The 17,113-nt window shown below is 40.0% G+C and overlaps 1 protein-coding gene across 1 annotated transcript; it reads left to right on the forward strand.

Moving 5' to 3' along the window:
- Nucleotides 1–223: 223 nt before the first annotated feature.
- On the forward strand, nt 224–15,558 carry GATM (glycine amidinotransferase; the record flags this gene model as incomplete). Its single annotated transcript, XM_079699535.1, has 9 exons — nt 224–292; nt 1,780–1,998; nt 8,369–8,564; nt 9,441–9,631; nt 10,601–10,738; nt 10,880–11,044; nt 12,308–12,371; nt 12,831–12,947; nt 14,926–15,558. The coding sequence occupies 9 exons, from the start codon at nt 224–226 to the stop codon at nt 15,036–15,038; spliced, it is 1,272 nt and encodes a 423-aa protein (XP_079555661.1). The 3' UTR covers nt 15,039–15,558.
- Between the last annotated feature and the right edge of the window lie 1,555 nt (nt 15,559–17,113).

Consider the following 17,113-nt stretch of genomic DNA (forward strand, 5'->3'; position numbering starts at 1 on the left):
TAACTCCCGGGCGGCCCCGCGCGCCGCCGTGCGCTCGCGGCCCCGCCACCTGCTCCCGGCAGCCAATGGGGCGCGCGGGGGTGGGTGGGGCGGCCGGGGCGGGGCGAGGCTACAAAAGGCCGAGCACCGGGACACCCTGCTGCGGGCGCGCTCTCGGGGCACTCGGAAGGAGGTGGCTGAGCGCTGGGCACAGTCGGCTTGTGGACCAGGCAGGCGCGAGGCGATGCTGCGGGTGCGGTGTCTGCGCGGCGGGAGCCGCGGCGCCGAAGCGGTGCACTACATCGGGTCTCGGGTGCGTGCGCCGCCGCCTCATCGGGCAGCCGCGTGCTCTCTTCCCCCTCTCCTTTCCTGGCTTTCCCCCACCAGCCTTGCACGACCCTGTCCTTTCTGGGCCCCCTTGGAAGCTCGGCTTCAGGAGCCTTTGCCGGCTGCCGGAAGCTTGGCGGTGTCCCAGGGGAAGGGGGCGTGCGTTGGGGCCACACCCAGTGGGCACAGCTGCGGTCTGCGCGCCTCGGGCTGCGTTGGCCGTCAGCGCGGGGGGCGCCGCCCTCCCCAGCCGGAGGGGGCGAGGGCGACAAGCAACACCGCTTAGTGAAAAAGGGCGGCCTTTTGGCGGCTCATCGCTATGGGTGGGCAGAGAGTTGGGCATGCGTGTACCGTGGATGGACGGGAGAAGGGGCGAAGTGGGACTCGGGGACGGAGGGGGAGCGAGCAGGCTCATTCCAAGTGTAACGTGGAGACCTGAGTCGCGAGAGGAGTTGGAGCGAGTTCGGTCTGTACCCAGATTTCTGCCCGGTCCTGCCCTCCGCTTCCCTGGTATGCAGACAAGCGTCTGCAGCAAACCCTCCCTAGCTCCTGGGACGGGAATAGCCAGGCAGTTTGGCTTCCGCCAGCAACTAGCTTCAAAACAGCTGTCACTCCGTCCTGCTTTGTAGTCTCCACCCTGGCTCCCCTCCTGCCTCCTTCCTAAGGCTTTTAACAGAACCGGATAGAGATTTGTGGGGTTGAGGTTTGCCCAGTGTATGAGGGACTCTCCCTGCTCTAGAGTTTATGGGCTCTACATTTTCAAAAGCCTTTTCTGAAGTTCTTAGTTCTCCTTCCTAGTTGTTTAAGTTTGTACCTGGGTTAGTTAATCCTTATCTTGGCTAGGGTACTGTGGACCATCTGTAAAATAAGCCCATGGCACTTGGTCACTCTCTCATAATTGCAGTGCCAAATAATGTGAAGTGTGTGTCAGTGAGGACAAATTGATGGTTTGAAGCTGATTATTCTGAAAGATAAAGTCATTTAAAATGCTTCTATATTTTCATTTGCGTGGGGCCGGGGGAGAGGATCCTAATACTTAGTAACCTTTGGTACTGAAAGGGACAGGAGGCTCCCTTCCCCAGCTGGACTTGGCAGGGAGATCCGGAGCCACTTTCTGTGGTTTTCTGGGAAGAAGGGTGACCCATCTTCTGCAGAAAACTTGCTTAAGGCTTGATTGCAGAAAACCATTCCGAGATATCAATGGGGGTGTATGGTCTTTTGGGGAGAAAATCTTCCAAGAAGTTTTAAAGAGTTATACCAATTAACATAATAGATAAAAAGATAATGTATAAATAAACACAAAAGTAAAATCTGTAACCCCACTACCCACCTATCCACTAACATCTGTTTACATTCTCCTAAAAGATTTTAAATGCCTGGCTGTGTTATCCTGGGTTTTCATCCCACTTCTACTTCCCCCTCCCCCAAGTACTGTGCAGGACCACACAATAATCTTTTCTTTGTTCTTGGAAGCTTGGAAGAACTGTAACGGGATGGGTGCAGCGAACTTTCCAGAGCACCCAGGCAGCTACGGCTTCCTCCCGGAATTCCTGTGCAGCTGACGACAAGGCCACTGATCCTCTGCCCAAGGACTGCCCTGTCTCCTCTTACAACGAATGGGACCCCTTAGAGGAAGTGATAGTGGGCAGAGCAGAAAATGCCTGTGTTCCACCATTCACTGTGGAGGTGAAGGTAAAGCCGGGTTTCACATGTCTGAGCGGGTTCATTCCTCATGGTCTGCAGTCTGGCTTCTGCTCCCACTCTCCTCTGTAACTGCGTTCACTTTAGCTTACCCAAGACTACCCAGATCCAGTGGCTGATGGTCTCTTACTTGGCATCCCTGCAGTATTTGACACTATCTACACCAATGATTACTCCCTCCTTCAGGTTTGGGGAGACCGTTTCGTGGGGTGGGGGGGATATTAGTTCTTTCCCTATTCCTCACATCTTCTTCCTTTACGGTCTGTAATGTTGGGCTGAACAGAATTTCACTGTAGCTGTTCTCATAGCTTCCTCCCACCCCTCCACTCTGGTCCAGATCTCTCTCCTGAATTCTGTCCATATGAACACGTTAAATTCCTTGCTGGGTATTGCCACTGGACCTCAAACATGGCACATTTGAGTTCAGCTGCCAGCCACTCTGCAAACCTGGGACGTTCTTCATTCCTTCCTTTCAGTTTTTGGCATTCCTATTTATTCAAGCTAAAACTTTTATTTCTCCTTCGGTCACATCCTCCACATCCATTCTCCAAGATCAAACAAGTCTTTTATCAAAATGAACCTTACCTCCATCCCTCTGCTACTGCCTTAGGTCAGGATCTCATCGACTGCCTGGACTATTGCAGTTAACTCCCAACTGGTCTCCCCTATTTGCTGCACTCTCTAAACCACCTCTAGCTTCTATCAGAGTAATTTCTTAAAACCCAAATTCAGTATTGTTACTTATCTGCTCCTATCAATCCTCTATTTTGCTAGCCTCTCTCCTCTAATAATTTCACCCAGGTTTCAGCAGATTTTATGAGATAACCATATAAACAGCCAAATTAGACTACTACCAAACAAGCCTCAGGCCTTTGCTCCCACCTAGAACTCTCCCACCTACCTTCCTGCACCCCTTTTGTCTGCAGTTTAAACCTCCCCCTCTTCCTACCACCTAGTTCCAGTGGCACCTCCCACAAAGCCCTCCAGGATTTCCCTGGCAACAAGTAATATCTTCCTTTTTTAAAACTCTTAGTGCTCTTTATCTGTAATATTTTTATGACCAGAGTCTCTGTGGGCTGGTATTCCGGTTGTATACTGCATAAGGGTTCCATCCACACTTCAGATGCAGCTTAAGCTTCCATTAATAATGGGTTACAAATATATCTTCAGTGTACTTAAATTCTTCCTGAATATTAACATTTTTATTTGTAATGTGGGTTGAGGAAGTAAGTTCTGTTACATCACTGTCATCATCATCAGAAATGTTGCCTACCTTGTATCAGGGCTCCAGAGTTATTAGCACAAAAGAACTTGCTTTCCATCTGGAGAGGTATGATGTTTATTACGTAGAAATGAAGACTAATACTAAGTATCTTACGGCAACTAGCTGGCAAGGCAGTTGAATTCAAATACCAGGAGAGCTAAGGGAAAAGCAATGACCAAATGCTGGATAGTTAGGAAGTCTTCTTCCTAAATGAAGAAAATAGTTCTTGAGTTAGACCTTGAAGAGAAGGTAATAGAAAAAGTCATAACTTCTTCTAGTTGTTCTGAAATTACCTTTGGTTTTGATATTTGAAATTTGATGAACAGATTAATTTATGTATCATCCACATGTTTTAAAAAGGCACGATCTTTTTAAAGTCTTTTTTTAATTTTTTTTTTAGAAATTTATTTTATTCATTTATTTATTTTTGGCGGCGTTGGGTCTTCGTTGCTGCGCGCGGGCTTCCTCTAGTTGCGGTGAATGGGGGGCCGCTCTTCATTATGGTGCGCAGGCCTCCCATTGCGTTGGCCTCTCCTGCTGTGGAGCACGGGCCCTAGGTGCGCGGGCTTCAGTAGTTGTGGCTCACGGGCTTAGCTGCTCCGTGGCATGTGGGATCTTCCTGGACCAGGGCTCGAACCCGTGTCCCCTGCATTGGCAGGCGGATTCTTAACCACTGCGCCACCAGGGAAGCCCTAAAGTCTTTTCTTGAAAGGAAGTCCCATCCCCTAAACATTTTAATTGGGTGGAATTAAATTTCAAATTCAGGCAATAGTTTATCCTTCTATTTGTCTTTAGAATAATTGACTTTTATATCATGTGATCTTACGGAATCAGAATTCTAAGACATTATTTTGAGTTCTTTGTCACTTGATTTATGATTTTAGATTTTGCAATTTCATGGACTTTTGGAAGGTGTGCCAGGCTGAAGTCAGGAGATCAGGATTGAATTAGGTATTTGATAAAAGCTTATTAGCTAATCTCAGTTAATCAGCTCTTTGACCTTGTGATCTTGATTCCACAAATTTCTGGGCCTCACTAAAATGAAGATATTAAGAGGGTTGCTATCTACCTAATGAGATTAAATAGGAAGGTAAAAGGTTACATGTTACTTATTTTTAAAGGACAAAACTACAACTCATTATAGTTGTATGGATGCAATTTGCCAAGTCTGTTGAGGGTATAATAATTGTAGATAATAGTAGCTTTAGCAGTATTGATTTCATTCATTTGTCTGGTTATTTCTGCTTTATGACACATAAGAAACTAGGTATTGAGGGAGACGAAATTAAATCTAAGACATGCATGGCCAATTAGAAGGTCTTACCTTCTAGTTGGAGAAAAATGACACAGATATATTAATCAGTTTGGGACCAATGAAATATAAAATAATGTAGTAAACCATTTATAGGCAGTTAGAGCATAATATATGTTGGAAGATGTAAGTGCCAGAAAAATTTTACGGGGAACGAGGAACACGGTCATCAGGAAGCACAATTTTTGAAAGCTTTGTGGCTTTTTTTTTTTTTTTTTTTTTTTTTTTTGCGGTACGCGGGCCTCTCACTGTTGTGGCCTCTCCCGTTGAGGAACACAGGCTCCGGACGCGCAGGCTCTGCGGCCATGGCTCATGGGCCCAGCCGCTCCACGGCATGTGGGATCTTCCCGGACCGGGGCACGAACCCGTGTCCCCTGCATCGGCAGGCGGACTCTCAACCACTGCGCCACCAGAGAAGCCCACTATGTGGCTTTTTATTCTGCAAACGTGGTGAATACTTTCCATCAAATATGTGCTTTTTGTTTTGCTTTTGTCTTTTTTTTTTTTCTAAAGCCCTTGATAAAAGGACCTTTTAAAAATACAAATACAAAGTTGAGTGGGATGAATTGGGAGATTGGGATTGACATATACACACTACTATGTATAAAATAGACAACTAATGAGAACCTACTGTATAGCACGGGGAACTCTACTCAGTGCTCCATGGTGACCTAAATGGGAAGGAAATCCAAAAAAGAGGGGATATGTGTATACGTATAGCTGATTCACTTTGCTGTACAGCAGAAACTAACACAACGTTGTAAAGCAACTATACTCCAATAAAAATTAATAAAAAAATACAAAGTCGATCAATGTTAATGTAATATCAGTTTGCAGCTGGATAAATAATGTTTCTATTGAGATTACCTAGCCTTCCAAAGACAGTATTTAAAATTCATTTGGCAAACACCCCTAAAGGATTTTAGGCTCTGAAAGACTATCAGGTTTCTAGGAGTGCAGCCACATGTCTGCAACAGGTTATTAAAAACATCACATGCTAAGCATTTAATATAGTGTTTTTTTTTTTATCTTGCAGACACTTGGTAAATGACTGCTAACTTATTTAGCAGGGTTATAAAGGAAGTGTAAATAATTTCCAACTATCTCTTGGAAAATGTAGTCTGGCCTATCACTCAGACTTTGTCCAACCTTAGCCAGAGTATGAACTATACAAGAGAATTCACACTTGTTCAAATAACTTTTTTCTCCCAGCTTGCTTTTATCAAGCAAGCTTCACTCTGCACAGATAGTCACATGGGATACTTTGGAATGTGTCCAGCAAGAAAACATGGCTGTGCAGCAGAAACTCTTTAACCCAGTTAAATTTTCAAAGACTTCTTGTCCCCTCGTGGGCTGTTAGAGATGTGCCTGGCATGAGAAGGAGGAAGTGGTGAATGGATGAGTAGTACCAGGATGTGTCTGAGAGGAATATAAAGAGTCATTATTATCCTCTCCTCTGGTTGCTACTGCAGGACCTCCTAGGAGTAGAAAACAGTAGAGTGCTCTTGTTTTGTTTTGTTTTTTAAAAGAGTGGATTGATCTTAACAAGCAATCAAATTTTTAATTCTGATAACATTTTTCATGGGCCAGAAATTAAGCTTATTGTTTACCTACAGATCTTCAAAAATAAAGCAACTAACTGATCATTTAGACAGGGTTTGGCAAGGTTTTTCTTTACAGGGCCAGATAATAAATGTTTCAGGCTTTGCAGACCATAGGTCTCTGTCACAACTGCTCCAGTCTCAACTCTGCCACTGTAGTGCAAAACCACCACAGGCAATATGTAAATGAGTATTTCTATGTTCCATAAAACTTTATTTGCAAAAACAGGCAGCAGTCCAGATGTGGCCCATGGACTTTAGTTTGCCAGCCCCTGTTTTAGAGCTTCACTGGCATCTCCTTGTTTGCTGAAGACCTGTTTTTCAGATTCTTATTCCCTCCCCAGCAGGCTCAGCTCCAGCCTAATTGATGTGAACCTAGGTATTTAACTAACAAGAGGCAGGTCTGCTTCCATATGTTTGATATTTATCAGGCTGAGGTGAAAGTGGAAGTAGAGACATATAATCTGGAAAAGACGTGGTCTTTGACATTAAAGAGCTAGACATCTAGATAGTCTATCTCATTACCCAGTTTCCCCTTCTTTATGGCACTTACCACTGTCTGAAGTTATCTGATTTGTAATAATGGAAACCTTATCGGACATGATTAGGACGAGTGGTTGGTTAATCAACGATATAAGGAAACATTTTAAAAACATCTGCTTTAACACAGACCTACTAGAGAATGGACTTGAGGACACGGGGAGGGGGAAGGGTAAGCTGGGATAAAGTGAGAAACTGGCATGGACATATATACACTACCAAACGTAAAAGAGATAGCTAGTGGGAAGCAGCCGCATAGCACAGGGAGATCAGCTCGGTGCTTTGTGACCACCTAGAGGGGTGGGATAGGGAGGGTGGGAGGGAGACGCAAGAGGGAAGAGATATGAGGACATATGTATATGTATAACTGATTCACTTTGTTATAAAGCAGAAACTAACACACCATTGTAAAGCAATTATACTCCAATAAAGATGTTAAAAATAAGAATAAAATAAAAATACCTGCTTTAAACATTTTTTAAAAACTTAAAACATATAAATGTACGTTGCTTTGCCAATCTTTTGATGAAGGTCCAAGGCTTTTTCTTAGCATTTGGATCTTCTGATTGGAATTCTGCTTTATGTGTCTTAATAAATTATATCCATGTGTGTCTCCTACATTTCCCAATGTATTTTTTAATTTGACTGAGAACTTTGCACATGGAAAACAATCTGAATGAAGAATGCTTCCAGACTTTTCCACTTTTGAAAACCAGTATTTTATAGTTGTTGTACCTACCCTAATTCAATAGTAATTTTTAGCAAATTGATTGAGCCTTTTTAAAGCATTCAACCGCTTTCCATTCAGTTGTCTTTTAAAATGCGTATAACCCTTGGACACTTCCTAAATGTTAAGATTTTTTTTTCAGCTACTTAAAAATTTGGGGATTTGCTTATCAAATCACTTCTTTTTATGGTGAAAGGACCTGAAGCACTATGAAAGCTTAGATGGATTGGGGAGAAGAGAGGTTGGTGGGGAGAGACACTTTGGCAGGGAAGTGTAGGAAGCACTAAAGGTAGACTTGCACCGCTGCACAGGTTTGCCAAGTGGTGATTCTGTTGAATGAGAAAAATAATCAATAATGGCTTTTTAAGAGAAACAAAGCATAGTTGAGAGTATGTCCCTAACCTTTAAGGGAGCAGTGTTCTATTTTCCTACAAAGTATCTTGAAGTGCTGTTATTTAGACAGAATTCTGGGATGCCTGGGTAGCCCATGGTTTTATCTTCGTATAGGTGTGCTTTTATTCTCTTAAGCTATTTTGTTTGTTCTCTTATTTGATTTCATTGAGACTGTCTAATGGGAGCGTCCATGTCCTATTTTGTCTGTGAAGCATGTAAAAAGTGGCCCAAGAGCATTCCAAGCCCATGTGAGGGCAGACATGCTGTGTGTGGTAAGGCATGAGATCTCAGGCAGAAGGAACAAAAGGTCTCAAAACATCCAGAGAATTTAGAGATCTTCATTCAGCAAATATTGAGTGTCTTCCCAGCGTCAGTGTGCTTGGTACTGGGGATGAACACTGCACCAGATGTGGTCTCAGTCTCAATTCCATTAAGTTATACAAGTAATTGTTCACAACCTATGAACCTATCTTGAGCTGTAATTTTTTCCTGTAAGTATTTCACTTACTTTCTTCTGGTTCTAGGCCAACACATATGAAAAGTACTGGACTTTTTACCAAAAGTATGGGGGCCATCATTTTCCCAAAGATCATTTGAAAAAGGCTGTTGCCGAAATTGAAGAAATGTGCAATATTTTAAAAATGGAAGGAGTGACAGTGAGGAGGCCTGACACCATTGACTGGTCCTTGAAGTATAAAACTCCTGATTTTGAGTCTACGGGTAAGTGATACTGGATACTTAAACTGCTAGAGTCTTAATTTTTTAATTTCTTTTAATCTGTAAGGAGAAAGCTCTGATTATTTCTCAGAGATCCCTTTGTTTTAATAATCCTTCAAAACTTTAAAGATTATTTAGGAACAGTTTGGTTCTTTTTGGTAAGACTTAGATGTACACATTTTAAACTCCATTGTAAATCTAGAATTTCCTTGAAAGAAGCAGTTTTTCTAAACTTCATGAGCATTTCCTTACATAAGACCAGTGGATTCCATTTAATTTTCCTCAAGAACAGAAATTAAAAGGGGAACAGAAACATTCCCATCTTATTTTTAACTGACACTGCTGCAGGATTGTTTTTGTGCCTGAGTTCAGTGTGTTCTTTTTTTTTTTTAATATTTATTTATTTATTTATTTATTTGGTTGTGCTGGGTCTTAGTTGTGGCAGGTGGGCTCCTTAGTTGTGGAGTTCGGTGTGTTCTAATTTACAGTTGTATAAGTGATCCTTGGCCCAATTTTCATCTTGTGGTACCGATATTCCCTGAAAAACTCTGTTAGGAGTTATAAAAGGTGAAAACTTGGTGGTTCAAGATGTCTTTGAACAAGAGATGCTTCTTTTTCTCTTTTCTTCTTCCTTTCTTTCTTTTCTTTTTTTTTTTTTCCATTTGGCCTGGCTTCACCATACCCACACAGAATTCATGTCAACAGTCTGGCATGTATCATTTAATATTTTTTCATTTGCGTATAATTATGTACATATACACATGTAGGTTTTCTGTAATTTTTATTTGTTTTACCAAAGAATGAAATCACATTATATAGACTCTTCTGTCTTGGAAATTAGCATCACTGAAGTTGCTCTTGAACTTTCTGGCCTGACAGGTTTATATGGTGCGATGCCTCGAGACATCCTGATAGTTGTGGGAAATGAGATTATCGAGGCTCCCATGGCCTGGCGTGCTCGCTTCTTTGAGTACCGCGCATACAGAGCAATTATCAAAGACTACTTCCGCCGCGGGGCCAAGTGGACAACAGCTCCTAAGCCCACAATGGCTGATGAGCTTTATGACCAGGTAAGTCCCCAATTATGGGAGAGCTTATTAGTAACTTTTCTAAATCATCCACAGAGACTGAGAGATTCTCTGATACCTTGTATTTATTATGTATTTCAGAAGCTGAGATCACCTACTTTTCGAAAACTGATTGTTTTATGATGAAAATAAGAGTAAATGATGTTATAATAACAGTAATAATAATAGCTAACACTTATTGGTGTTTACCATGTGCCAGATCTTGAACTAAGTACTTTATTTACATCCTCAGTCCTGTTTATTTTTCACAACAACCCCATGAGTGAGTAGTTTCATTCCATTACAGGGAGGAAAACTTGTCTAAAGGCGCACAGCTATTCATTGGTGGAGACAGAACAGTCACTAGGCTGAACTCCAGCCTCTTCTAGAAAAAGAATTTGGTCTGTAGGCCATATTCACAGTAAAAGGAAGTATATGTCTCTTATTAGATCACTTACTATTTGATCACTTATAGAAAGAGTAAAAAAATGAAAATTTCTTTAAACCCTTTATGGGTTTAAAGACAGAAGTAAGTAATGAATCTATTACCCAACCGCACACCCAGTCAAATTTGGTAAGGGATGCATGGCATCGCATTTTAGGCTCAGGGCCAACTTCCTTTTTCAAAAGAACAGAATGACTTCATCTTGCAGATTTTCAATACTGTAGATAGATACATAAATCATTGGATCGGTCATGGAATATTTTCAGTTTCATTACTCCCTCTGTACCACTTGCTTCCAAGTATCAGGAACTTGTCATGCCTAGTTTTTAATTTTTTTGTTGGTGGTTTGGTTTATTTTGGTTTGCTTAGCATGGGCCTACATCTTCCCATGCATGTTTCAGTCTAGAACAGGTCAGTAGTATTTCAGGAAATGATGATGTTGAATTAATTTTCTTAGTAATGAAGGCCCTATGAGTCATCTCCTCATGAACCAAGGCATTGTGTGTGTTCATTCTTGTTCCAATTAGGATTACCCCATCCATTCTGTAGAAGACAGACACAAATTGGCTGCTCAGGGAAAATTTGTGACGACTGAGTTCGAGCCATGCTTTGATGCTGCTGACTTCATTCGAGCTGGAAGAGACATCTTTGCACAGAGAAGCCAGGTTGATAAAGGCTACCTCAGAAATTTCTCACTTTATTATTATATTTTAAATTTCTGAAATTAAAGTATTTTCATCCTATTTTTAGTTATCTAAACATAGAACCAAATCTTTATAGGTTTATGTCTCCTTTTTTATTTTCAGGTGACAAACTACATGGGCATTGAATGGATGCGTAAGCATCTCGCTCCAGACTACAGAGTGCATATCATCTCCTTTAAAGACCCCAATCCGATGCACATTGATGCCACCTTCAATATCATCGGGCCCGGTCTTGTGCTTTCCAATCCTGACCGACCATGTCACCAGGTAGGGGAGTTCTTAGGACTCTGGAAAATCAAGAGAGTTTGGCAACTGAAGGAATTGCCACTATTATTTTAAGCACTTCCGTGATTCCTAATGGTTCTAAATGACAGATTCAGCAATGCTCACATGATTATCATTGGATTGCTTATATTTACTACAGGATGTCCAACACTCAGAAGTATAGACTATAGCCGTGATAATTAGTGTAGTGTCATCGGACTCTGACTTCGGCTGCTTGCTGCTGTCAGAGCCTCAAGTTTGTGCGTATGTGTGTGTTTTTATTGAACAGAGTGGTATTATCTCATAACTTGCAGCCAAGGTTCCTCAGCAGATGAATTGCAAACAAGATGATCTCTGCATGTCTGGGGTAACACCACTAGGCAGTGGGTGTCTTCTTCCCTCTCCAGTGGGGCTCCCTTCAGCCAGGCCCACCCTGCAGGGGAGGAGCAGAGCCACTGCACTGCAGCAGGTCTATCCCCCCCTGCAGCCTCCTACTTCTGCCCGCTGCCCCCTACTTCCAGTTGGGCGGTGAGTGATTTTGTGTTATTTGCTGGGCTGCAGTGCGCCATTGCAAAATTCACTATTTTACCATATCACTGTTCATTTCTATTCTATATATTTAGACCAATGACCAAAATTACTTATTTACTTCATTTTATTTACATATAATTTATATAAATCAGTTATATATATTATTAAATATTTATTTAATATAATTTATATACTAAGTGGGTATGTGAACTAGGGATGGTTGGGTTATAATAGGTCACTAGGGACAGTTATGGTTCTTTGGGAGTATATTCCTAACATCTGTCTTTATACCATAGTCACAGACGCAAAGTGACAGACTATGAAGTGGATGGACTGTGGGTTTGACATAGTCATATTTTGTTTCCTTACAACTAACTAATAGGAAATATTTTCATTTTCTTTAATGAGAATTTCTCAAGGAAAATATCTTTGGTCTTTTAAAATCTCTGAAACCTGTGAAAAGCACAAGAATATTTTTAAAAGCTTTAACATTTCTGTTACTTTTTAACTTTAATCTGGCAATCTGAGGATTTTATGTACATTTTAACTAAGATGCAGACAAAATCATCCAAATGTTTTGAAATTTTAATTTTTTAATTTTGGCAGTTGAGAAGATAGCTTCTCAAAAAGAATTATTAATCATAAGGGCTATCAGAGACCAAGAATTATAAGAATAGTATCTATAGATTTAAGCCTCTTTGGGTTTGGGGGGTTGTTTTTATTTTGGTCTTGCAGATTGATCTTTTCAAGAAAGCAGGATGGACCATAGTTACTCCTCCAATACCAGTCATCCCAGATGGTATGTTTACTTTTGTATACTCATAGCCTAAAATAATTACTTCAGTGGCCAAGAATCTTTCACCTATAGACAGCAGCCTGCATATTAGCAATTTTTAGAATATTTCCCTGGTAAGCATAAACTGGTGCTTGGCACTAGGGGTACTAGAACAAGGCTGGACTTGTGTTCACAACCTCTCCTTCCATAGAAAATGAAAATGAAAAGACAGGAAAAATCAGTATAAAACAATATCACGGAAAGCAAGAAATGGCTTTTTAAAGACAAGGTGAAATTCAAATGTGTAATGAGTATGGATTGATTCATAACATTTACAGATAGTCTTAAGATTAAAATAAATTTTCACAGGGAAACTGAACTATTGAAAGAATTGAGCTGTCACTTGAATATTCTTCACTTCTGAATCCTTGCTTTAACCAAGAATAACAGCAGACATGATTTAACGGTTATTGCTATTTTTAGATCACCCACTCTGGATGTCGTCCAAATGGCTTTCCATGAATGTCTTAATGCTAGATGAAAAGCGTGTTATGGTGGATGCCAATGAAGTCCCGATTCAAAAGATGTTTGAAAAGCTGGGTATGTACCCAGCATAAATGAAACATGTTCATATTCAAAAATATTAAATGAGAAGAAATGACATGCTAGGTCTGATGTATGATTTATCTAATTAAATTTCTGTTCCTTTTAGAAGTACCAAGTTGTTATTTCATAGATGGACAATATATTTGTTTTCAACAATCACAACCTCAAAAGGTTGGAGATGCATCCCAGGCTCCTTAGACACCCTCTTAGCAATAAGTTTATCAATCTTCTGTGACTTATCTAACTTCCTGGTGCCCAAGTGTGGAGACCTACCCCTTTGCAGATAAGCATATAGATGATTTGGCCCTTCGCCAAATAAGAAATTCTTGGGGTCCTTTAAAAGTAATTTGTCATTACATATTTTAAAGGACTATAAGGATACAGATATAGAAGTGACTTATATGTGTGATAAGCACTGTGAACAAAGTAATGAAATACAATAGAGGATGTCAGTAAATCATTTCAGCTTTGAACTTTTAGCAGAACTGGTTATAACTTGGGTGGGAATTTGCTTATCGTGGTATTCAAAATTTAGACCAGTTATTCTATACTGAGAAAAGCGTTGAAAGAAGTTTCATATGGCTGTTATTAGGGTGCAGAAGTGTGTGTTTATCACTATCATTCTACTTGACATATCCTAAGTGTCAAATAAAGCCAGGCGGTACACTTGTTGAAATCAAGTCATGTTTTGATTTATGTCTTATATTTCAGGTGTACTATTCAGAAGATATTGTTTGCCCCTTTGAAACATCCCTCTTTAATGAAGTATCAGTTTAAAAAGATTAGCCCATTAGTTTTAGATTGAGCCCAATCTAATGATTTCACCCCTAATGCTATCCCACTTTTTTTTCGTGGCTTTTGTTAAATAAGCCAATTGCTTGGGTTCAGTTTCCTTGTCCATTAAGATTTTATTGTTTCTCAACTTAAAATATTATTAAGTGCCAAATATTTGATTTATAATTTTGTTTTTAATAAAGTCTTTTTGAACATAGGGAACTTGTTAAAGCAAATTAAGTTCTCTCCAATTCAGGGTTATATGGCTCTAGCCATCTGACTAAGATAGATATGTCTTTCTATCAGGAAACACATGCTCATGGTTAAAAGCCCACTTCTTATCCCAAGCCCACTCCTGAACCCATGTCCAAACCCTGTTTTTACTCTTCAAAGCCCTCCTCAGTCTTACTTTCTCATGAAAGGCTTTCCAGATGACTCATGCTGCCTTTCTAACTATACCAGTGGACCCTTTAGCAACTCTGTAGCTTAGCTTTCCTCTCAAAATAATGGATTCCTCAAGAGAGAAGAATAGATTTTCTTTTTAAAACCCCATTATGCCAAACACAACAGATTCTTCTAAAATACCTTTGGTTGACTGGGCCATGTACATCATAACCATATTAATACAAATGGTGCCGGATTAAACTAATTGCCTGAGTAGCTCTGATACCTGTATGACCATACAACCCAGATGAGCTCTGTTCCATTGTTTCCTTAAGGTGGCCTGGTCAAGCCAATTGTGTCAGATAAACTTATATGCTTAAATGCTTATATGTGGGTAGGTAAAGTCAACTTTTCAGGTTGGCTAAATGATACTTTTCTTACTAAATTGACATGGTAAAATTAGAACCAGTCTGACAAAGTAGTTAAAGCATAATTCTAAAAGGCCTTGAAATTTTACTATTTGGATTGTTTCTGAACGTTTGTCAGATATATCCGCTCATGAAACCTGTTGACTTGTGAATAGTCAATAGAACAAAATAGACTTCAGAGTCTCTGCTGACTTTCTGGTGAAGGTTTTATATTAGCAGTGGAATAGATTAGATGAAATATAATTGACGAATAAAACTGAAAGACTATCCTGGGGTGGACTTAAGGGTTAGAACCACAGTATTCCTACCCATTTTTAGGCTCATTTCTATAGAAGAATCTTCAGGTGAGTCCATCTAACTGGCCACGTCTCTCTCTTTCCATGCAGGTATCAGTACCATTAAGGTTAACATTCGTAATGCCAATTCCCTGGGAGGAGGCTTCCACTGCTGGACCTGCGATGTCCGGCGCCGAGGCACCCTACAGTCCTACTTTGATTGACCAGGCCTGCTGGGGCTTGGGGCTTGGCCTCAAATAAACCTAGGAAGCTTAGGGATAAGGTTCATTCTCCTGCTTTAAAAAGTGCATGAACTGTAGTGCTTTATACAATCATATCCATAACAGGGGTCTTAAGCCTGGTTTATTTTTATTACTTTTCTTTGATAAAAGGAAAATAACCTGTGCTAGATCTTACTCTCTTCTCCTAAATTTTTTACTGTTTGTCTTCAAGCATGAAAATTTGGTGAATGTCTACCAAAACAAAAATTAGTCATTTGAGTAACTTGGCTACTAATATATTTAACCATCTACCTCTGTTTTTAATTTTCTTTCCAAAAGGCAGCTTGAAATGTTGGTCCTAATAGTCACTTTTTTTTCCTTTTTGCTAAACTTGTGAATGTTTGTATCACTTCTTTTTTCTAAATAAAAGACTCAGAATGTACACAGATCTTACAGAACCAGTAATTGTCTCTTTTTCTAATAAGAAATTTGGGTAATTTTTAGTTTTAAAAAATAACCTAGACTATGCAAACATTTAAGTGAATTTTCCATGAATATTTTTAATATTCTTATCTCAACATTGGTGATATTTGCTATTAAAAACCTTTTCATACAACTTACCTCATTTCAAGTGATTTATTTTAATCTCTTTTTTCTTCTCTGTCCAGAATTTTAGAGGAATATTTAGTGCAATAAGATATAACTATCAGTTCCAATTCCTAAATTTTGATGTTCAGCATCTAATGGATACATTGCATCTTTGGTAATCTAAGATTTGTTTACAGATGTGCAAATTATTTAAAGCACAGACTTTAAAAGCATTAAAAAAAAACTAATGGAGGTAAAACCTACATGCAATGTGAAATAATTTTAATGTTGGATACGGTACATGTATTTTTATTCTAATAAACTTTTGTGTTACAGAATGGGTTTTATTAGAGTTTGGCATCAGTCTAATCATTTTAAGCATAAGTAAATTATGGGAATATAGCTCTTGGAACAGTGTTCTAATGCTTTGAATTATTCAATATATTCACCTCCAGTAGATAAAAATTTAAACCTAATGCTTGTATTCAGAAATGTTTAGCAGAGTCAGATTTTATTTATTAATTAATCCAATCAGTCAACAATATCTGAATGTCTTCTGAATATAAGGGACTAATCCTAGGCCCCAGAAGAAGAAAAAAGTCTCCATTCTCTAGATACTCAGTATTTTGACCCATGAAAAATCTGTGGGGTGGGGATGGGGGGCGGTGTACTTTGAAGTGGTCATGGGTTTCGACCGTGCCTTTGTAGCCTAGTGTCTTTTTTCACACACCACAGAAATACCTGCCCATTCTACACTTGACTGAATCCTGCTTAAGAAACCTTACAATCATGTGGATTGGTGCACACTTAGGGGATATATTCCCTGGTCTAAATACTACTCTGCAATTCTATTACACACCCCTCCACATTCTCCTCAGTGGCTATTCCAAACCTTCACTTTGTTCTCTTATCATATTGTTTCATTTTTCACAGAGAAAATAGAGGCCATCGGGTGTCAGTTCCCTCAGCTTTTCTGCTCCAATTCTCTATAGATTTACCTGCATTTGCATTCCCTGGTTAAATTCTTTCTCTCCTTGCCTGTACTAGCTAAGCTTCTAGAGAAAAGTTGGGTCTTCCTCTCATCACTCAACTGTACTTCTCAACCCTCTACAAAGACACTTCTCTCACTACTGCAGAGAAAGAGGTGAGCCTTTTGACCAGGTCTAATCCACACAACTGTCCTTAGATTCTAATCTTTCTCTCCTCTTTCAGGAACTGGCTTCATCAGTTATCATCTTTCTTATAACTCCAGCCTCTGTTTGTGTGTGTGTGTGTGTGTGTGTGTGTGTGTGTGTTTTCCCTCAGCAAATAGTCATGTTCAAAATAATCTTCAAAACAAAAACTATCCCTCTGGCAATGTCACTGTCTTTTAGAGCTCAGTTTCCAGAAAGAATACATCTACTGATATGTCCACTTTTTCACCTTTTACTTACTCTTCAATCTCTTGCTATCTGATTTCTACCTTATTGCTTCAGTGTACTGCTGAGAAC

The sequence above is a fragment of the Hyperoodon ampullatus genome (assembly GCF_949752795.1).
Source record: "Hyperoodon ampullatus genome assembly, chromosome: 3".
NCBI classification, from domain to species: domain Eukaryota; kingdom Metazoa; phylum Chordata; class Mammalia; order Artiodactyla; family Ziphiidae; genus Hyperoodon; species Hyperoodon ampullatus.